We start from the raw sequence: 23707 nt of genomic DNA on the forward strand, positions 1-23707 counted from the left end.
AATCAAATTGACCACATCATGATAAATGGAATGTGGAGACGATCTTTGCTAGATGAAAGAGTCAAAAGAGGAGCTGATGTAGAAAGTGACCATCAACTTGTTACAGCAAATATCAGACTCAAGCTCAGAACAGCTGGAAAGAAAGTTACAACCACTCGTTATGATACAGAAAAAAACATCTTGAAGGTAAAAAATGACTTTTCAATAACACTCAAGAATCGATATGAAACGTTAAATATCTTGGAAGATGTTGTGGATGATATTGATGAAAAATGGAACAAAATAACCGACATATATACAAAAACAAGCGAAGAGTGTTTAGGTTTGCGACAAAAGCAAAAACATAAGGACTGGATAACACCTGAAACTTGGAAAACAATAAATAATAGAAAAGAGATTAAAGCCAAAAGAGATAAGACCAAATCACCTCGGCTAAAAGAAAGACTCCAACAAGAATACAGCTCAATACAAAAAGAAGTTAAGAAACTAGTTCGAACAGACAAACGGAATTTTATGGAAGAGCTAGCAAATAATGCAGAAGAAGCAGCACAGAAAGGAGAACAGAGTAAATTATACAAAATTACAAGAACTATATGTGGGACGAATAGATCATCTCCAAATTTACCTGTCAAAGACAAACAGGGTAACATATTAACCTCAGAAAGCGCTCAAGAAAAAAGGTGGACAGAACATTTTGAAGAGTTACTTAACAGGCCACCACCTTCTCAAGAACCGGAAATTAAAGATGCAGAAGTAGAGCTTGACATAAATATAGAAACACCAGAAATATCTGAAATCATAACAGCAATCAAAAGTCTGAAAAGTGGCAAAGCACCAGGTAGTGATAATTCTTCATCCCATCTTCCAAGATATCTGGAATAAGACCAAAGTACCAGATGAGTGGAACAAAGGAACCATCAAAAAATTACCAAAGAAAGGGTCATTAAATGATTGTAATAACTGGCGAGGTATTACTTTGATTTCTATCCCAATTAAGATACTAGCCAAAGTTGTCATCAAAAGAATTGAAAGATCTGTAGATGAACTATTAAGAAAAGAACAAGCTGGATTAAGGCCAGGTAGAGGCTGCATCGACCAAATTTTCACGCTACGCAATATTATTGAGCAGAGCACTGAATGGCAGAGACAACTCTATATTAACTTTATAGATTTTGAAAAGCTTTTGATAGCTTACAAAGAGAAAGTTTATGGAAAATAATTAGATCATACGGAATACCACAACAACTTATAGACGTCATCAAAAGTTTCTACACGAACTTCAGATGCAGAGTCGGAAACAACAGCGACATGTATTTCAATGTAAAACCTGGAGTCCGTCAAGGCTGTGTTATGTCATCTACACTTTTCATCATAGCCATTGATTGGGTGATGCGACAAACAACGAAAGATACTCCAAGAGGCATCAGATGGAATACCTTCTCCATCTTGGAAGATCTAGACTTTGCCGATGACATAGCTTTGCTTTCTCACACCCACCAACACATAGAAGAAAAGACCAAGAAACTTCAGCATTTTGCAGGACAAATTGGGCTAAACATCAACAAAAAGAAAACCGAGGTTATGATGTTGAATGTAAACACACCAACACCTATCAGACTGCACGAACAATGTCTACCTTTTACCAACAAATTCACATACCTCGGTAGTATAGTTACAACTGATGGAGGTGCGGAGAGCGACATCCACCTTAGACTCTCAAAAGCAAGAGGAGCATTTAATAGCTTGCAACCTGTCTGGAGATCAGGACAGTACACTATCCGCACCAAACTAAAATTGTATAACAGTTGCGTCTTGCCTATCCTGTTTTATGGGTCAGAGTGCTGGAGGATAACAGAGTTAGACCAACACAAACTCTCAACCTTTCACACCAGGAGTCTGAGGAGGATCCTAAGAATATTTTGGCCTCTTAAAATCATAAATCAGGACCTCCTGAATAGATGCCAACAAGAAGACATGGCCACCATCATTATGAAACGAAGATGGAAGTGGTTAGGACATGTCCTGCGAAAAGACCCAAAAGACAACACAAAAACAGCCCTTTTCTGGACACCCGAGGGAAAACGCAGGAGAGGACGCCCAAAGATCACCTGGAGACGCACCATTGAAGCAAAAGTCAAAGAACATAAGAAGACTTGGGGCACGTTACAGAAACTTGCCAATGATAGACAAGAGTGGAGGAACTTCGTTGCTGCCCTACATGCCAGTGGCGTAAAGGGCAGTAAGTAAGTAAGTAAGTATTTAATGAAACATCATCAAACAAACGATAGTAAGTGTATTTCATCAGCTGCATTCGTTTTGATAGTGAAATTTTATCGTAATAATGTACAGCACATGGTTTGACGATACTCTTGATTATGAGTCAAACAAAGCATCATCTAGGTGTTTCTAGAAAAGCAGCGAACACTTACCCTACCGGTGCACCTGGTCCATGCTCCCAGTTTTTAGTTGAGTCCGAGTTGCTCGTTTGCTTTTGTTACTTTGTATGTATGATTTTAGTTACTTTATGTTCTTTGTTGTGTATGTCTGTTTTCCATGTCTGGTCTTTGTCCCTGGATAACATTCTTTTAATTATTGCTATAACCTTGGTTCCCTTGATTACTCTATTCTATTATTTTTTTTGCAAATATAGAAAGTAGCGTTGAGTGAAATCATACTGTCAGATTGGAGTTTTTTACGTACATGTTCCTGATTTTTCCCATTTTGCCTGATTCGTAAAAATACTTTCACTTAAATGTCAATTACGTTAGCCGTGTCAAAGCATGCTAGTTTTAGATTTACAAATTTATATTTACCTTACACCTTAAGCTACAATAAAATATCGTGATACATTTAATTTGAAAAACAAAATCTTTTATAACATCCACATTTAACCACACAGGAAAACCCTTGCTCCATGTTTATCAATCAATATTAAATACAAATTGCGAAGTAAAATAGATGAAGTCAAGGTTATATACTCCATTTATTAGACAAAACTACATCGGTTATAAATTAAGGACATTAAAGACCCTTATTTTTGTTTTGAACAGTTTTAAAAATATAAATGGGACGTTGAATACTTTTAACTTCAAATTTTGACTCTCTAAAAGACTGTTGTGCATAGAACATTTGTGCAAACATTACTTTTTTTTAAAAGCATAATAGCACGACTTTTTATACCTACCTTTTATCGGTGCACATATTATTTTTTAGAATAGGATGTTTTATAATGTTTTTGCAATATCAAAGTCAATTGAAAGAGACCAGTGCAATTCTAGATGCACGCTACCTATTTGTAGTTATTACAATAAAAACAAGAATAAATCTTACAGCTTAGTTGTTGATGCACTCGCTTTCTTTAAAAAAAAGGGTTTTGAGGAATTCTCTGGACGTTTCACCCTATCTGAAAGCAGCCCCCGAAAGATTCAGCTTTTCAGAATTGTAGTAGTAATTATGTAATATACAAAATTGTACAATCATGGCAATAATGGCTTTCATTTCACCAATCTCCATTGCACAGTGGAGATGATTCGAGTGGAGTGTCACAGTGATTCCACCCTTCACATTGCAGTCGCAATTTTAAAATTATTTAGTAGTTTACTTATGGAAAAAGAACGGATTTGATGAACCTAAATATGATAAATAGTAAATTGTAAATACATTTTTACTTTCAGAGATCACCAGTAGGCCTTCATAAACACAATTGAAGTAAGCTATAAAGGGCCCGAAAAACAAGGTAATAAATTCTACTATAACTAAACAATGACAAAAAAATATACAAAGACACATAAATGGCCAACATCTGACAGTCGCATAAAATCTGTGGCGTGGTTAAACTAGCTTTATAAGACCTTAACCAATAAGCACCACCCCTTTATCATAAAGTCTAAAATGAATTGAAACAGCAAACAAACACAACATAAAATTAATTCTATAAAACATATAACCTTAAACACAAACCATATAAACAAACACTTAAACACGTTAAAGAATGCTTACAATTACTGGAAGCTAGTTCAGAACAAATATGACAACACCATAAAAACTGCCAGCATCAGAAATAATTGATCACTACAACTGAATTCCAGTGGGCTGGATTTAGAGTAGTAATGTAAGCTGTAACTAAACGGACAAGATACTCAAAATGATATAGTTTTTATGTAGGGATGCAATTAGGGGTTGAATATGTCTACATGCAATACATATATATCGTCTGTGTTTCTTACAATTGTGAAAAGTCTTTCTAAACAAAAAAATGAGACGTAAACAAAGAATATAAAGTAACTAAAATCATACATACAAAGTAACAAATGCAAATGAGCAACTCGGACTCCACTAAATCTGGGACCATGGGCCAGGTGCACCGGTAGGGTAAGCGTCCTCTGCTTTTCTAGAAACACCCACCGAGTTGCTCATGAAAAGGCAAGTCGGGGGTAGACAAACAAGGACAGGAAAACTATGACCCATTGAATAAATTAGTTTTCATGGTGCAGATGGATACACCATAACAATGCACGAGTTCATGACGACGACCATAAAACTTCTGTAGTGATGACTTCAATCTTGTAGCAACATAACCCTGTTCCAGAAGCCTATTTGTTAGAGTTCTAACGCGATAAAAAAACTCTGCGTAGTTTCGGCAAGGTAAGCCCTGAATTGACATGTCATATTTTAAAAAAAGTTGATTAAACAGTATGTGACAGATATGTTCATACAGAATGTTGTTACATGGATCAGATTTATTAAAGAAACTATTGAGGTATGCATGATTATATATTGTTTCAAATTTTCATATTGATCTATAAATCTTCAAAAATATCTTATTCACGGGTATCATTTTTCAACAGCATTTTGTTTTTTTTTTCAATGTTGACTTTGTTAATTTTACTTGTCCCTTAAAGTTTCTAGTATAATTAAATTCAGAATTTTCACTATTGCTGTGGTATCTTATGATACTTGCAACCTCACTGTTTCCGGTCTACTTGTGCTTTATTAGTAAATAGCAATAATCTACCTATATTTTTGTAAAATCAATCAAACCAAGAAGGATAAATCGAAAGCAAAGTGGCATTTCCGTATCTACGGGCAACATCCAAAAAATAAACGAACACTGTTTATTATGTTTGTAAGAAATAAAAGTGAACTTGGTAGTTTTTGACACGCATGAATCACATGCACCAATTTTTACAAAGATTGCTAATTAAATGTAGTGCATTATTTTTTAGAATGAGACAAGGAAATCTTAGATGGTATGCTGTATGCTTTTGTTGATGCTGACACTGATAATTAAATAAAACATTTTGAGAGCAATAAATTTGTTCATCATTTATTCCATTATGACTGTGTCTATCCAGAATGTCTTTATCAAATATGAATTTTTGATGGCCAGGATTTTAAGTTATTAAGAATTCTCAGGATTATTCACAGGATTTCACTAAAGATGATATTTATATGAAATTTATTCTGTTTTATTTGTACATTTTCTTGAATAGTTTTTGTACCACAACATTTGTTTGTACCATATCATTGTCCTGTCCTTGGTTGAAAGCTGTGACAACAAATTTCAAAATCTTTAATCGGACTCTGCAGGAGAAATCGCACCTAAAACCACTTACAGTCAAAGGACCACCGCTTATAGAAACCATTATGATAATGCATAGTACAAAATACCAATCATATCAACGGCAAATGTTGATATGATGTACATGTGTTTAGAGGAGTAACCTTAGAAGAAAATATGAAGGAAAGTATGAAATTCGACAAACAACAAAAAGGGCGAATGTAGCAAGTAATAGTGCAAATTTTCCTTTTTGATTTAATTTTATTTTATTTATGATTCCCTTTAATTAGATTGCTAAAGATCTATAAAAAGAACGTATTTAGAAAGTACATTTAACGATAAAATTCAATATGAAAACAATACTAACATCAGATTGTTAATATAAAATACAGTTGATACAAACGAAAAACTATAACAAAGAAGAATATAACATTGCCGGAGAAGTCTATATATGAACGCTTCTGTCTCGGTAGTGATACAGTCTTATTCACTTCTGGAAAAAAAAAAAAAAAAAAAAAACTTAAGCTGTGTGTCTCTTCAAATAGATGTAGTTAACAGAGTAGGAAAGATGTATAACAAGTATCGCACAAATTTTCTTTATTTTTGAAGGAACTATTCATTTCTCGATGTTCTTTTTTTTTTAAGAAAGAATGAATATTTGCATTTTGAACTGTATGTGTATCTTGTTCATATTTGATATGAAAAACATGTTATTATGCATGTTATTGATGCATTTATTTTTGAGATTGATGAACAGTAAGTTGTTAGTGTAAATGTTACGTTTATTTAGTTTATTATTATTTTACTTGAGTATATAGTTGTAGCTCTTTCGCTGTGCCTTTGTATAATGATGTTTTTGGGCCAGCTACAATCTGCCCTGAGGTATGAGGGTTTCCTTGTCGCTCAATTAGGACCAGTGGGTAGCCTTGGGCTGACATTTTCATCCCTGTGGGGCTTGTTGCATGTTTTACATCTACACCATGCCTATTCTCGTTATAACGTAGCCATAATCACGTATGCATTGAAAGATAACTTATAGAACTACACGTATGTAAGTGATTTACCTTCTTCTTAAATTGTTCTCATGCTGGCATATTTACAGAACATTTGGTATTAGATATATGATGAAAAGCGACCGTGCTAGTATACACAAAATGATTTGTGTTACCCATTAAAGAAACAAAAAAAACCAAACAAACAAACAAACAAAGACACAAACAAACCAACTATGCAAAACAAAAATATGCAATTCATGGAAAAATTTTCCTCCGCGATTAAACTTACCCTCAATTCTTGGCAGTTATCTGGACCACAGACCTCAATAATGGTAGCATCTGACAGAGCCTTAGATTTATACAGTCTTATCACTTCGTTACCTGCACAGAAAGTTTCGTCATCAGATTTTATACATAGATCTTAATCCAGGTAGAAAAAAGTCATTTGTCTTATTGATGATATTTCATTTTGCAGTAATACTTGATTATCATTAGAGAACAATATTCAGTTTATTTGAATTCTACTAAGGAAATGCTCCTTTATTAGAGCACAACTCAGTATACATCCTTTATTTCTTAAGTAGCTGTCTTTGTAAGAATCATGCAAAATATGAACAATTTGTGACACCCCCAAAAAGAGTACACATTTTTATTTTAAATTTTGTTATATGGGTTTTTACTATGAAATGTGTAATTATTCATTAATATCTGCTTGTTCTAAGGAGATAATCAGCATTGAAAATCCAATATATTCTATATAATTTTTATCTCTTCAGAACAAGGGCTATATAAAAACTGAATGTTAATTTCCGTTTACTAAAGTAATTCAAACAAAATATCAAAAATAAAGACATGTAGGCTTTTTACCCATAATTCTCATTTTGCATTATTCTTAGATGGAGTGCTACTTAACATCATCATTTCACTCATTGATTTGCTATAACTAATTTATTGTTCACGTTAGTCGAATTCTATATGGTGAACTAGGCATTAAAGGATCAACTTACTTGGTTCGGATATTTCAGACAGACGGATTGGTACTGCTTGATGTCTAGCCACAAGACTAACTCTGTTCACGTCCAACTCAATACACATATTTCTAGATAGAATCTGTAAAGATGAAATTGGGTTCTCATTATAAATTCTAGATTTTTTTTATTTATTAGACTGTTTTTATATACATTAATTTCGAGTGTTTTCTATGTATTTTTTTTTTCTTTCTTATCATTATAAATCACAAACCAACACTCACTTTTTAGAAGACACGATGGATGCATTTTTTGTGACGTAAAGGTTTGCATGTATTACCTACTGACTGTGTCTCTCATGATGGACAATTTGGCAATTTTATGCATTCATTTTATGAAGAACTGTAAATTCATTTTAGACTCCGCGTTGTACGTATTCGTTTGAAAGAAAAAAATCATTTTACTTCCACTTCTTTCTATCATTACATAATGATTTTATTGTAATTTACTTTAAAAAGATGTAAAATATTACATTATGCTACTGAATCGATGATAAAATATGCAATTTACTATTTTTAGAATTAACAAAGTTCTGACATTTATGAAAGTATGTACAAGCCAATCATCAGTTTTGAATGCGTTCAACCCGAAAAAAAAATCGAACCAAAAATTAAACAACACTTACAAGTACTCTCCGATTATTTTACAGAACACGCTGTAAACAACTATATTGTGAAAGTACTTTAATTCGTGGATTCTAATTTGTGTGGGTAAAGAAAGAAACACAAGTTTGTCGAATCTTGAATTATGATTTTGAGGCTTTTAGTCTATACATCAATTGAAATCTCATTTTTGTTGGGGACCAAATGTCTTGATGTGGCCTTACCACGAAACCGACGAAAAGTGGTACCCAACGAACAATAGTACTTTCACAGTATTAAGCTTGTATCTCGCGGTTCTGATATTAATACTTACGGATTCAAAGTATAAGTTGATTTGACGGAAAGCTTTCTCTGCTTTTTTGAATTTACCCCATGTACTTGAGGTATCGAGCGAGGTGAGATCAGCCTCCATACCAGAAGGTATAGATATCTCAAGGAGTGCCATACCACTTTCATCGTCTTTCAAATAGCTGTAATAAAATTAAATGGTACATTTCCTTTACCTTAGATAAGAAGCCACTAACAACATACATGTAATATTTCAGGTGTAAATCTTCTGTGTAATACGTTTTTTTTTATTTTTGTATGTATTTTTATCCAAAAAAAAAAGAAAAATCAAACGAGTGGGTGTATGGTGCCCAAAACCGCTGTACGATTGGAAAATTTTCTTTTCAAGTAGTCTTCGCTTTTTGTGAAGAAAATTGTGTGATGTAAATAAAAACGTTATTCAAAGAAGAATTATGCGTCTCCACATAGTTGTTTCTATGTTCCTTTACTTGAATTAAAAAAAAATCATTACTTATGTTAACAAAAAAAATTGGTAATTTGTGCATCAAACCTATTCCTAACCATGCTTTATACAACGAGACTATTCATTCAGATTCATGCATGCACTTCTGCATATTATGCACATTCTTTCTATAAAATGTCATCAAAATCCTTTGAGCGGTTTAGGTGTTGCGCTGACAAGAAATGTGGACTAGACAGACGGAGGACTGACGGGATGATTCCTATATACGTTTTATGCGGAGAGTATAAATACAATATTTCTTTTGATTGTTTTTATACCATAGGTTATTCTTTCAGAAAACCACCTTTTTTGAAGTAACCTAACTATCTAATAATATTTGCGTCAACGAAATACACAGGGATTGCCTTTATTTTACAACACATACTAACTTATAGAGGTAGACCTAGGGTAAGGGACACAAATCTTACAAATCATTGGAACGTTTGTACTTACTAATTTACATCAATCTTATGTAATCATCAAAGTAACTGATTCCATTCTGTTTCAAAGGAACGCTTTGAATATGATAGAAACATATTACTGATTTCAAGAGTTATGTCCCTTACCCCATGTCTACCTCCTTAAGTTAGTAAACGGTAATTCTCTTACAGCGACAAAAATATTACCTGAAACAAGTTCTTAATCTGAACCCATTGATACTATCCTTTGGTAATGCTGTTGTCATATTGAAAGCAGGTACTCTCAATTCTTTCATTACGTTAAAATATACATCAACCTGAATAGCACAAATTTTAGCATTTCGTCAAGTTAAAGTAAAATGACATTAATAAATTAGCAGACAAGCACATACAAAAATAGCATTTATAGTCAAAGTAAGACTGTTATAGTCAGCCACAATTTTAAATCAAGGCGAAAATTTTACTGCAAGTTTCTGTTTTTTATCTGTTTTGTTTGATATTGTTTCTGTTTCTATTAGCATCATTTATGTCGTGTCTAATTTTACCACGTTTAAACTCCGAAACGTTATATGTAGAAACTTACTCCCATGAGACAAATTCCGGTACCACTTGCTGTTACCTCAATGTGGTCGATCAAAGTGGTAACCTACAAATGAAATAAATAATCCAAAATTTGCAAACAATTTATTTTTTAAATATATTGTCTATTTAACAAGAAAAAGGTGTATGTATGATCGATTGTCAATTCTAATTCTAGTATTTGTAGAATTTGAAGTTTAATTGGCAACTTGCCAAGACGATTGAATAAATTCCTGTACGAATAGTTTGCGGGATGTCAAATGCCATGTTCAGATAAAAAAATCCATTTCAGTCTTGACCCTTTGACCTTTGTAAGCTTTCCTTTGTTATCCCCTTTATAAAAGTAATTTGAAAGCTTCCTTTTATCCCATTCTCAGATATTTCGCTCACTTATTTGTCTTAGTTTTCTTATTCCAGACAGTAGGAACATGATAATCTAATTCCAACGACAGAGAATGTAATAAATCGTAAAATATCGCAAACATTCCTTTTAAGTATAACAAAATATATGCACAGTGCTTGGGATCCTATTTGGTACATGAACGTAGAATACTAGAAGAATATTAAATTAAAATTTGATTAAAGAAGTATTGATCAAAGTAATCTTTAATATATATATATGCGTAGATACATACGTCTTCATTTTGAAGAACAAGGGCGTTTTCGTCCCTTATGGTAAATGTTCGTCCAGCCCAGTTGTCTGCCCGTACATTGATTGTAAGTGATGTTGAAGGAACGTACAATTTCGTTGCCAATTCTGATAATCCTTCCAGCGCTACTGCAGTGTCCTTAAAAACACGTATCAATTTCAGTTAATAGGCCTTTTTATCGTTAGCCTTTTAACTTTGATTAGCGAAATAGAAAAAAAAAACAAAAACAAAAACAAAAGGTATTCGGCGTATTTCATACCAAATTAAGGCGAAAGAACTTAAACATTCAAGTCTATTTGAGTAATTCTGCCCTTCTATGATAGATCTATATTTAAGCTATTCACGAATTCCGCATGTCTGAAATTTGCATTTTAGATGGGGAGGGCTGACAAAATAATCAAGGAAACCAAAATTTTTTGTGGAAATTGATGGATATTGAATTTGAAATTAATCAACATTTACATGAATAAATAAACCGGGTTTAAAAGAAATGTAATTGAAAAAAAATGTCGGCGGTTAGTCTACCTGACTAGACTTAAATCCACCACTTGATCGTCTCCTTCTACCCAACCAACGTAATATGCGTGTGCCATTTTTTGTATCATCATTTAGATTGTAACCTTGCAACACATAAGCAGTTGTTTCGATATCAAGTGCTCTGAATTCTTCATTTGCCGGGCTCCATTCTTTCCATGGTTGAATTATATCTGCTTCTGTCTTAGGTATTTTCCAGAACTTCTCTTCTCCTAAGGAAAATGATAAATAAATGTATCGTCTAGTAAGGTATGGAAATATTAAGAAATGATAAATTGGGGTTACAAAAAATATTAAGAAATAATTAATGATTGATACACTTGACTTCAAATAAAATAACTTAAGTACAAACTTCACCACCTTTTGCTTTTCTGCTAATCTTGTTTAAGGAAACCGCTAAGGACAAAACTATGAAGACAACCCCCCCATTGATAAACACAAAAACGGATATGATTCTTACCTTTAATGCTTTCCTTTTTCTCTAGTTCAACAAGCAGCAAATCTTTAGATGTATGTTTGACGAGAGAAAGCGCATTGAAGGAAATGGCAAGTTCGTAAACATTTGCTATAGATGCCGGAGCTCCGTCTGCAACAAATTGCGTGGCTTTCGTTATGGCACTATCTACATTAGCTTTAATCTACAACAAGAAGGCTTCAGTTTAAGTCCAGGTATTCAGTGATATTATGAAACAAATTAAGCTTTATTTTCAGCTGGTACATATGAAGACGTACCATTCCAATATCGTTGACAATTTGAGCCCTCACTAAATTACAAACCTCGTTTACAATATCAGACACAGCTTCACAAAATGATTGTAGTTAATTACAGTTCATACTTAGATTTGTTACAATCACTAGGACTCGCTTTAGATTAAATTTACTCTTTGGTATTCTTTCTGTAATCTACAAACGCATGGTTGTGCTTCTTTACTTCAAAGATGTGTTCAAGAGTAATCACGAGAACCACGGTTATAGCGGTAATCAAAATAATGTAATCCAGGGACAACGACCAGACCTGGACAACAGAAATACATAACAAAGAACATAAAGTAACTAAAATCATACATACAAAGTAACAAAAAGCAAATGAGCAACTCCACATTAAAAAAATAGATAGGTATTTGTGATATTGATGGTATTCATAATTAACTTTTAACTTTTATCTGATCGATATTTTACATCACCACAAACTAATTGCATGTTTACCTCAGCCTCCACTTGATCATTGGATTTGGCTTCATACAATGCAATCAATACAAATGCTGTTAAACTTCTTGCACTAGAAGTAGAACCACCCTGCAAATACATGATCACTATCAGGAATAGGTTAAGCTCCGTACAAAATACAAACTAATTTTTACGTTCAACCAAAATAATTGTACGTCAATATGATATAATTTGGTCTCTATGCACTATTACGTTCCTATTTTATATACTGTTAACCGATCATTTTTTGCTTCATTTATTATTGAATTGTGTTTGTTGGGTCGGGGAGATAAGTTTCTGCGATCATTTAATATCAAGCAGCTTAAAGTTGGTGATCATTCAGCAATTCAGATGACAATGTTCATCAACATAAATGCTCTCAACATTTAAAATTTTGAGTTACATGTCGTAATGCAATAATTTGACGGTTAACGCTATTCAAATTTTCATACCTGCAACTCCTTTTTAATGAAAATGCCGTTTTCTTCAAAATTTCCTGCAGGTGTTTGTTGTGTAAGTAACCAATTAATGGCCTTAGTTATAACTTTCTTGTCGATGTAAATGAATTCTGCAGCCTGTGCAAAGGATTTTATGACATAAGCTGTCAACCTGTAACAGAGAAGTATACATTTTTGTGATGTCAAATATTAAATATTTAATGTGGGAGTAGTAAGCATACGAACATGTGACTTTCACATTCCTATATTGTTTTCTGAGATTTTTACAAATAAAAATAATAACAGGCATTATATTTTATTTTTGTAAAATTGGAAAAAGTGAAAAATCGTCTTTGAAACATAGGTAGGTTTTTTCCAAAACATTATAGAGTTACAAAAACAGAACACTACAATATATGACTTGTACTGTTATAAAAATAACAAAAAATGACGATGCAGAAAAACACAAACTTGGTCTCGAATAAGTCTCTTTCATCTGTTTTCAGTTAACATGGAAAACATAGCAGTAAGCATATCTAGTGTGCGCAACAAACTTTTTTTCAGATTGCTTCAAAATAATAAATTTATAATGAAAATCACGGGCCGCAAAGTTCTCCTGGAATTCTAAATAGTTTTAGCGAAATAACAAACAAGTAATTGTTTAAAAAATTAGCGTGACAAGCAAACGTGATCTAGATAGTTTTCATACCAAATTGTACATCTAGAAATAGTATAGAGACAAATAATTCATTAAGATCACATTTTCTAATATATTTAAACTGGAATACGAACCATGTGCTTCCTCTGGGGTCGTTTGAACCAAACGCACTGAACGATCCGTCGTTACGAGCAAACGATAGCTGTCTTTGATAGCCTAAATCGGAAATGTAAGATGTATAGGTAGTTAAAGTTACTTTAATGAATATTCAAGAAAACAAATCCGCTTCAGATTACATTGGATGACAAAATAGGGTAGGTAGATGGGTAAAATAATTTTATATAGAAACGTGTGGGACAATTTTTTGACCTTAATAGTTAAGAAACTACAAAATGATAGTTAAGCAGTTTTTCAGGGAAAAAAATACCAATAAAGTTTACCAAGTTTGGCAAAAAAAATGGAAATAGCAAGGTATCCTCAAAACAGACATATTTTTTTCTTGGCTCAACACATCTTCGATTAGAATCATTGATTTTATAACCGTTGTTAGGAGTTAAGTGCTTGTAATGTGTTATTTTAAGTCTTGTTGTCAACATATATGACCCAAAAATGACAAATTACAGAGCAATGTGAACAAGTAGCATCACTGATTTTTTTTATTATTAATTTCATAATTACTTCTTGTTAGTGTATAACTCATTTGATTGACGTTATGACCTTTAGTTATGTTAAAAATGGTACGATTATTTTGTATCTGAGGTCATCTACATGATAATTTAGGTATAAGAAAATAGACAAATCAAAATGCATATGAACTTATTAAATTTATTAAATTTGGTGTTATGAATATTTAACAAGAAGAAATGGTATATATTGTGCGTTTGTGGTAAATTTGACCTAATATAATTTACATGGTACGTTTTGATATACCTCCTTGCATTAGTCTTTCTGTCTTCGTTTTAATATCAGCTGTCAGCCTGTTAGTTGTCTTCAGATAAGAACTTATATAAACATTTGGTACAAAGGTTATCATGTTCTGTTCACCGCTACCATATGATGTCGAGCCTAGTAAATTCTCTACATTAGCTAATGCGAGGCCCAGGAAGTCGCCTTTAATGAAGAATAAATACTTGAATATTTTCGTTCATATCATGATACGTTTTAATCATTTCAAGCTCACTTTTAAATACATATATTTACATTATTATATAGTACTAAGTATCCAATATATTTCGAAACAGACAATAATGAACTAACAAAAGCAACCCAAATTGATAACGACAACATAAATGCTACAGAAATTATTGCTGTAGGTTCATTTATTTTTTTATATTTTTAAGACCATTTGCACCTGGCTAAGTTTTATCTACACAAAAAACATGATTGCATACTGAAAGTAAATGATGTCCAGTAAGATTCAAAATTACATACCAATAACTTGAACTTTAACAAATGTAGAATCTGGAACCCTATTTGGTGGAAAGGTCACTGGTGTACGTATGACAGTGCCTTGGTTTGGAGATTGGGCTTCAAGTAACAATGGAATGTTATAACTCTGTCTGATGCCTTCAGCCTGAAATAGTTGATCATTTCTTAGATGAGTACTAGATATAGAAATATGTTAAGATGGAACGAAACATCTAGTTTATTATTCTAAACGACTGTCCCCAAGACTTATAATTCCTACAAATCTCCTTAACTATGTTATTCCCCTTATTAACTTCCAACTTAATATGTAGATTGATCAAAATTTGATTTGTCACGCACTTGTTTATTTCTTGCTATTGTCTCTTCTTTAGTTACATCGCGAATTTTGTGTTAACAGACAATGATAAGCTATTCTTTATGACTGTACTACGTTGAAAAATAGATAACAAATTTATGGATAAAATCAACTTAATACATGTAAAAGCATGTAATGCGCATTTTTGATTCATTGTAAATTGAGTATCTTATTAGGAATAATTTGACCAAACGAGTCGTAGTACCATTTCTCAAATCCTTAAATCGTACTAATACCATTATTATATTTTGACACTTTTCCGAATAATTTATCCTGGAAAGGCCTTATAATGTTAAACATTAAATGCACTGTTGAAAATACGATAAATACATCGGTTAAAGAGACACATGATCTGTATCTTAAAAACCAAGAAGTGCGTAGTATTTATTCAGTGATTTAAAAACCATTTAATTACCTCGACAATTAATTCGCGCTCCACTGCATCAGCTGATTCAGTCGATCTTGCAGTAGCTGATAGGGTTAGTTTGCCAACTGTTGTTGGTTTAATAGGAAAATAAACAGAAGACACGCTGTCATTTTTAACCAATGTGGTCTGAAATGAATTAAAAGTTAAACACCCACTAAGAAAATAAAGTGAATATGCACAAAGCAATTTACATAGCACTGCACTAATGAATACAGATTTTGTTTAAATGTTAATAATAATAGTTAAATAGGTATCTTAATATTGTTAGTCTACACTAGAGTAGGTGCATGATTTGAAATTTTTTTATCGAATAGGCAAAAAAATAAATTTGTCAATTGTTTATCACAGAGCTGTATGGTGTTCACTCCTCAGTAGCGATCGTTATCTTCTGTGAGGTAAATCATGTATACTCGTTACATCAGTACATACTTTACCATAACAGTCATCTAGATTTAGACATACTTTACTGTAGTGAATATTAAAAGTATGTTAAAATCACGGTCCACATATTGTACTAATATATTTCATTTAAACAGGATTACTGGTACATTTAGTTTGGAGCTGCTCAATTTTGAGTGCCAATTATGTTATTTACGCTTTACATGCATTTCCCCCTGACAATATAGCGCAACATTCATTTGAACGAGGAAAATTACATACTAGTTGCTTACAGACCTATAGAATAGGAAGCAAAGAAAAAATATCTGTGCAAAAGTAGTTTTGTAATAGCTATGAAATCAACTTTTAACCAAAACGAAAATAACTTTGTGACATGGTAATGGTAAAACTAACGATAACCATAGAAAGTATGCTTACTTTTGTCATCCCGTTGCTTCCAGTATTTAAAGGATCACCATTAGCATCTACAAAGCTAAACCCTTCACCTCCATTTAGTTTGACTTGAACCTGTTAATTTCAGAAAGTACACATAATATTCTGTTAAGATTTGTTTAAGATGCAATCTTTCTAAACTAAAACAGGAGTCGATTCATGCATGTAAAAACCCCAACGAAATGACTGTTATTTCTAATTTTTTAACGACAACCGCATAACCAGTCTTAATTTGTTATTCAGTGGTTGAAATATATATATATGTATATATGTATATAATTGACCCGTTGCAAGAGTTGTCGTTCTTGAATATGTATGATTTGTTTGATTGAAGTGGGCGATAAATGTATGGTTTAAAGAAAAATACAGATCTAAATGCAGGAAAGCCTTTTTAGATGTAACATAGCATATGTATACACATAAAAGTATCGATTGTTCGGTTGGTTTTTTTCTATACCACGAATCACATCTACCATAGGTAGTGTCTGACTGATACTTAAGACAGAATACAAAAGCTCAATGAATAAAAAGTAAGAAAAAAGAAAATTATTCTATAATCAGAGAAATCACGGAAATCATGAATTAAGCAATATGAAATATTACAACACTTTAATCGACAGTGTCATTAAAGGCCAGCCAATTTTATGATTGTAAAGTCAAGTTGAACCATTAAGAGGGTAAAATTAAAAGATCACATCGCTAAAACTATGTAAAACAGAACAATACAGACACATGGAGAAAACCAAAGACAAATATACCTGACACCAAATACAAGATGCCTAGAGTTGATGACTTCTGTGATAATGCTACAACCCTTTATGCACTGATAGGGTATGTTTCTTCTCTCACGGTAGAGATATTAGACAAGTTGGTGCCGTTTTATTACAAAATAACCAATCTATTGTTTGAACGGGACACACTCTAAAGGTTCACTAAAATAAATTTTTGAAACACTATGATTCGAACATACGTTTACTTGCTGTACTAGTAAGTGGTTTTGTACGATACAACAGGACCATGTGACATCGGTCAAATCCGGTAGAAAACAACAGATATTCAGAACTGAGTGATCATGATCATTTTTTTTTATCAAACTACTGAACAATCTGGAACTATTGCAGTGTTTTTTTTATTAAAAAATGTGTCAAAATATATATAACTGTCATAAAGAACTCTATATCATTAATTTGGGAATTTTCCTAAAAATAAAATTGCATTTTTGTTTAAGTTACAAGCTCGGCAAAATTAATGAATTCAATGATTTCTGAATTTACAGTATAACATGTATTATTCTCATCAGCAAATGTCATATTGCGAAACAATTATCGGTTTCAATAAACTAGTATCCTATCCAAATATATAAAAACAACATTTATAATGTATTGTAACGATATTTCTACGTACGTTCTGGGATGTAGCCAAGTAGTTGAACAATGTTATTTGTACAATGACAATTTCCCCGCGTATTGTTGAATATGGCAGCTCAAAACGCATGAAAAACTTTTGAAATATAGTGAGCTGAAAGAAAAAAACAATAATTAGATTGCGTTTTGTAAACATGACAAATGCAGTATTTATCTTTTTTTTTCAGCTTTTCGAAATTGTCAATAAAGATCACTACATTAAGTTTCTAATGTTTAGTTTAAATTGTTGATGGTAGTAGGGGCTCTAAATCTTATCTTAGTATTTCAAATGCAGAACAAATTCATCAACATTTTGTTAGTTATCATTAATGCATTTCCAGGACATTTTATATCAAACCAACATATTTTTTTTTAAACCAAATGAGTATCAGATATGTAACGGAGTATTTACGTAAAGTATGTGATTGTACGTAACACACGAAGGTAGTATAATATTCTACAAGATAGATATAAATGTTTACATTTGCAAGATCAGAAGAAACTCCTAAGCCTGAGGTCGGATTGACAGCAAATGCTGACGTCACCCATTCTGTTATAGTATCTGGGGCTTTTGCATTTATTATAGAAATTCCCGAGGCTCTACAAAAAATATTTAAATACATGACCATACGAAAAAAGATGTATAATCAAGTTTTAGAGTTATTTTCAATTTTTGTTTACTTCTTGAAGCTTTGTAGACAACATTTAATGTAAACTTATACCAACTTATTAAATTCACCAAACTTGTGCCAATGATAATATTGTGTCAAAAATATTAGATATATAGCTTTGTTCTGTTATTTTTTATCCGAAACAAAGATGCGTCTTTGAAAAGCACTGACTGAGTAAACGCTAAAGTGAACTGGAACATATTTGTAAGTCCAAAGCTATGAATTCGACAGTATTATAAACTAAAGATCCTTAATACTTCTATATGAAACAAAATAAAATGAAAGTCCTGCAATTTGCGTGAACGACACATTTTATAGTGTAATGCAGCTTTTAATTTCTTCAAAAAGTTCTTCAGGGTCCGAACATGGTTAGCCTAAACAGTTTCTGACTTTTTATCGACACTGCGTGATATTTAATTCAACTGCCGAGGTTTTTACCCCGTCATTGTATTTGTCCACATCCATGTTTCTGGGAAGTTTTTACGAGTTCTAGATGGCTCCACAAGGTCGTCCATATCTCTACTCATTTCAGGGGCATCCATAGCAAATGATGCACCTCCTCCCATTCCTTTGGCCATAGACCCACTTAACAACTGATTTCTTCTGACGACTTTGAATAAAAGATCATATACGTTTACCTTGCATATTACTCATAATATCAACCATAGTTGCATGTGCGATATGTTGAAGTTTTGACAGTTATAAAAAATGAAAGCACGCATTTTTTTTCATTTCAGTGAAATTTCAAATATTGTTTGTTAACACTGACGCAAAGGATGTCTTCATAGTAAGAAGATGACAACAGAACTGAAAATAATATTTGTTTTACCAAAAGGGTATGATTAGTTTTCCCTGCTTCAAATGCATATGTATAAGTGCTTTTGTCTAGCGCGTGGAAAATGTGGCGTTTTTTGTTATGAAAATACATGATTTTACTTTCGCGTATCGACTTCTACAATTTAAAGAGCAAATCTTAAGTTCCCCGTGCGGTATTTATACAGTTGCGATCACTTCTAACCTATCTTAAATTCTGTCAGAATCTGTCAGGATTTCTGTTCTACGAGAGCAGAAACAACAGAAATCCTGACAAATCCTGACAGGTTCTAACAGAGGCTGTCCTGAGTCAGACCATATTTTGTCCTATTCCCTGACAGATCCTGACAGAAACTGTCTTGGGTCGTGACAAAGAAAATACGAACAGCTGTTCTAAACTGTTATACCCCTGGACAGTTCCTGACACTAAATCTTTCTATTCTGTGTGACGTAATTTAGAACAGGAAGTCGACGATTAATAAATGAAACAGTGTGACTAACCCGATTAGAAGACAAATCTTGATTTCAAAATTTACATTGAATTTCCAATTATATATAGAGAGCTCGTCGTGATCATCATTCCACAATCACTCGATCGTTGTTCATGTTCCAATTATCGTCGATCACGGTCCAGTCACTCATCGTTTAAAAAATTATCATTGTTTACATTCCGTCATACACCTTTGATATTAATTAAATCAAATTATTTAATTATCAAATTAAAGGTCTATGTTTCTGTTCTAAGTGTAAAAGTCGTAACACATAACTCTCAGATGTTTGGTAATTCTCACGAAGTTCAAGATTGACAAAGTACTTTTTGAGTGAAAGCTACTTTTAATAACACAAGGGTCACAAATCATTCTAAAAATGTTAAAATTGACAATTTTGCATTAAATGGATGACTGATACCTAAATATATAGGTCACAATTTTTCAAAATGCCGACGAATATGAGAGATAACACTTCCAATTTCCATTCATAGTCTCATATGTAGAAACTAAAAAAGTTAGTTTCATATTAATGACTGTAACACCATTATTTCAGTGAAAGTAATAATTCTGCAAAATGTACGAGTGCAGGCAGTTTTATTTTTTATGAGGGTCTAAAACTATTGACTAAAAAGCTTACTTTTTTCAATATATCTATCATGTGGGTGACTGTGACTCACATATTTCTGTCAAAATTCTACAAAAATGTCATTTCAAGCACTTTTAATTTCTATGAGGGTCTAAAATTAATGACTGAAATGTTAATTTCTTTCAATACAACTATCATATAGTGACTCTGACATATTAATTTGAGTCAAAATGTTTTAAAAATATTATATTCTTACAAAATGTATGAGCGCGAGCACTTTTTATCTCCATGAGGGTCAATAATTAGTGCCTAAATGTTAACTTTTCAACATAAATATCATGTGGTGGCTGCGACACATTAGTTTGAGTAAAAATTCTTTAAAAATGTCATATTCTTGCAAAATGTATGAGTGTGAGCACTTTGTTTTCCATGAGGGTAAAAAAAATAACGATTATAATGCTAAATTTGTCAATATAACTATCATGTGGTGGCTGCGACATATTATTTTGAATCAAAATTTTTTAACAATGTCATATTTTTGCAAAATATATGAGTGCGCACACTTTCAACTTGCTTTAGGGTATAAGATTATTAACTAAAATGCTAATTATTTCAATGTAACTATCATATAGTGGCTCTGACACATTAATTTGTGTCAAAATTCTTTAAAAATATCATATTCTTACAAAATGTGTGAGTGCAGGCACTTTTATCTCCCTAAGGGTCTATAATTAGTGCCTAAATGTTAAACTTTTCAATATAAATATCATGTGGTGGCTGCGACACATTAGTTTGAGTAAAAAGTCTTTAAAAAAATGTTATATTCTTGCAAAATGTATGAGTGCGAGCACTTTTAATTTCCATCAGGGTCTAAGTAATGACTGAAATTATTCAATAGCTATCATGTGGTGGCTGCGACATACTATTTTGAGTCAAACTTTTTTTAAAAAAAAATGTCATATATGAGTGCGTACACTTTTAATTTGCGTGAGGGTGTCAAATTATTGCATAAAATGCCATATTTTTCAATATATCTATCATAAAATGGCTGTCGTATATTAATTGGAGTCAAAATTCTTCAAAAATGTCGTATTCTTGCAAAATGTATGAGTGCGAGCACTCTTTATTTCCATGAGGGTCTAAAAAAATTACTAAAACGCTATTTAAAAATGTCATATTCTTGAAAAATATATGAATGCGCACACTTTTAATTTGCTTGAGGTTATACAATTATTAACTAAAATGCTTATTATTTCAATGTAACCATCATATTGTGGCTCTGACACATTAGTTTTAGTCAACATTCTTTAAAAATAACATATTCTTATAAAATGTATGAGTGCGAGGACTTTTTATTTCCATGAGGGTCTAACATTAATGACTAAAATGCCAATTTTTTCAATATAAATATCATGTGGTGGCTGCGACACATTAGATTGAGTCAAAATTCTTTTGGAAAAATCTTATTCTTGCAAAATATATGAGTGCGAGCACTTTTGATTTCCATGACAGCCTAAAACTATTGACTTAAATGCTATTTTTTTTTGTAATATAACTTCCATGTGCCTGACTGTGACGTATATATTTCGGTCAAAATTCTTCTAAATGTCCCATTCTTTCAAATTGTTTGACTGTGAACACTTTAAAGTTCCATAAAGGTCTAACATTTCTGTATGAAATATTTAAAAATGTCAATACATGTAGGAAATCAGTATCATACCGGTGTCTAGATCTGCAACCAAAAAGAATTCAATCAGTGGCGTAGCAAGTACCGCAGGCATTATTTTTTATTGGTACTGCATGCCATACATAAAAGTCGGGTGAAAATTGACAAAAATCAGGTTTAAACATAGCAAGGCTTCCTTCCCGTCGTGCGAATCGGGATTCGGATGTACTCCTTTTTTTCGTAATCACGTACATGTACTGTATGTAATTCAGACAGAGAAGTATTCCCGAGCTAATTAATGTCAGAATCTGTCAGGAACTCTTCTAATCCACGTATCTGTTCTACTTAGAACAGTTCCGAACAGGAGGGTGGCAAGACCCATGACAAATTTGACAGAGCTTGTCCGAAGTCCTGACAGGCTCTGACAAGTTGTGTCTCGGGTCAGAACAATTTCTGACAGTTTAGAACTGTTCTATAACGGCCAAATCTGACAGGACCGAAGAGAGGTTCGACGAGATTTCACCTGTACAGTTTACTCACAGCAACTAAACGACTAAACTTTTTCATCGACTGTTAATATGTACAAATGATGCATATAACATAGGCTCCTCAGAGGTATGATTTTTTGTCACTCCATGGAATACATTGAGGTTATCAAAACTAAAGTACGTAAGTTCAACTTGATAGGTATAGAAAGTCTCTTGTTTAAACACAATATCGATAAAATGATAGAACATGATCGTAATCACAAAACACCATTCAAGTGGTGTCATGGCTAACAAGATTCTGCTCTGGCATAGTTATGTGTACTAAATGTATGTAGACAAAAAGGTTTATGCTATGCTAATACTCGAAAAGGTATTGTTACTTACCCTCGGAATGTTTATACAATAGTGAGTCGGTTAAAACGTGAACTCCCATATCCTGAAAAATACACAATATCTCAGAGAAACACTTTTTACCTATCGAAATATGACATCAGAAACCAAATAAAATCATCAGGTAATTGTGTTTTTTTTTTAAATTTGGAACTATTACATATTTTTTGGCAATTTGAATTTTGAATTTACAACATTTACAACGAGTTATAATAGATGACAACATTTCTCATTACATTTGTGGGTCAAAACTGTGTGTTTTTTTTATTCTTGGGCCAATTTTGTACTGCATACATGCGCTAGGTTAACGTATCAGCAAACCGTTTTTGTCCTGTAAACTAGTCATTTCCAATAACTGCAAAAGTTCAGACAATGCAAAATATTTAAGAGAAGTATTACTAACCGGAATGATTAATACTTCAAGAGTATTCTGAAGTAGAAAGATATAACCAAGAACTTACAATTGAAGACAAAAATAAAAGAAATGTACAGATAGGAACACCTTTGACGGCGCTAAGAACCGGATTCGAACTTTATACTCCGGAAAGGGCATACATAGCTTTCTGTTTATTGTTGGAGAAGTCTGGTGACAGAGGAGACAATCGATGTAAGGAATAGATAGCGTGTGTCATTTTTGTAATGGAACTGTATGTCAAAAATGATTTGAATTCAAAATTAACAAGAGAGAATTGTTTTTTTT

General features: G+C 32.5%; 1 protein-coding gene across 1 annotated transcript in view; it reads right to left on the reverse strand.

The window, feature by feature from the left end:
• Nucleotides 1–5801: 5801 nt before the first annotated feature.
• LOC148626524 (CD109 antigen-like) overlaps nucleotides 5802–23707 on the reverse strand; it is a 38866-nt gene continuing 20960 nt past the window's right edge. The window contains exons 18-37 of the mRNA XM_088570573.1: nucleotides 23002–23053; nucleotides 19012–19183; nucleotides 18385–18502; nucleotides 17904–18017; nucleotides 16485–16574; nucleotides 15657–15794; nucleotides 14890–15031; nucleotides 14389–14568; nucleotides 13593–13674; nucleotides 12816–12972; nucleotides 12364–12453; nucleotides 11618–11795; nucleotides 11149–11369; nucleotides 10609–10761; nucleotides 9978–10040; nucleotides 9602–9711; nucleotides 8499–8655; nucleotides 7563–7665; nucleotides 6845–6936; nucleotides 5802–6053 (exon numbers count right to left, since the gene is read on the reverse strand). Coding sequence (XP_088426699.1) covers nucleotides 6048–6053; nucleotides 6845–6936; nucleotides 7563–7665; nucleotides 8499–8655; nucleotides 9602–9711; nucleotides 9978–10040; nucleotides 10609–10761; nucleotides 11149–11369; nucleotides 11618–11795; nucleotides 12364–12453; nucleotides 12816–12972; nucleotides 13593–13674; nucleotides 14389–14568; nucleotides 14890–15031; nucleotides 15657–15794; nucleotides 16485–16574; nucleotides 17904–18017; nucleotides 18385–18502; nucleotides 19012–19183; nucleotides 23002–23053 — 2418 coding nt within the window. The 3' untranslated portion in view covers nucleotides 5802–6047. The remainder of the gene's footprint in view (nucleotides 6054–6844; nucleotides 6937–7562; nucleotides 7666–8498; nucleotides 8656–9601; nucleotides 9712–9977; nucleotides 10041–10608; nucleotides 10762–11148; nucleotides 11370–11617; nucleotides 11796–12363; nucleotides 12454–12815; nucleotides 12973–13592; nucleotides 13675–14388; nucleotides 14569–14889; nucleotides 15032–15656; nucleotides 15795–16484; nucleotides 16575–17903; nucleotides 18018–18384; nucleotides 18503–19011; nucleotides 19184–23001; nucleotides 23054–23707) is intronic.

This window comes from Perna viridis, chromosome 2 (genome assembly GCF_037379345.1).
Source record: "Perna viridis isolate PV_CMFRI_1.1 ecotype Kerala chromosome 2, ASM3737934v1, whole genome shotgun sequence".
NCBI lineage: Eukaryota > Metazoa > Mollusca > Bivalvia > Mytilida > Mytilidae > Perna > Perna viridis.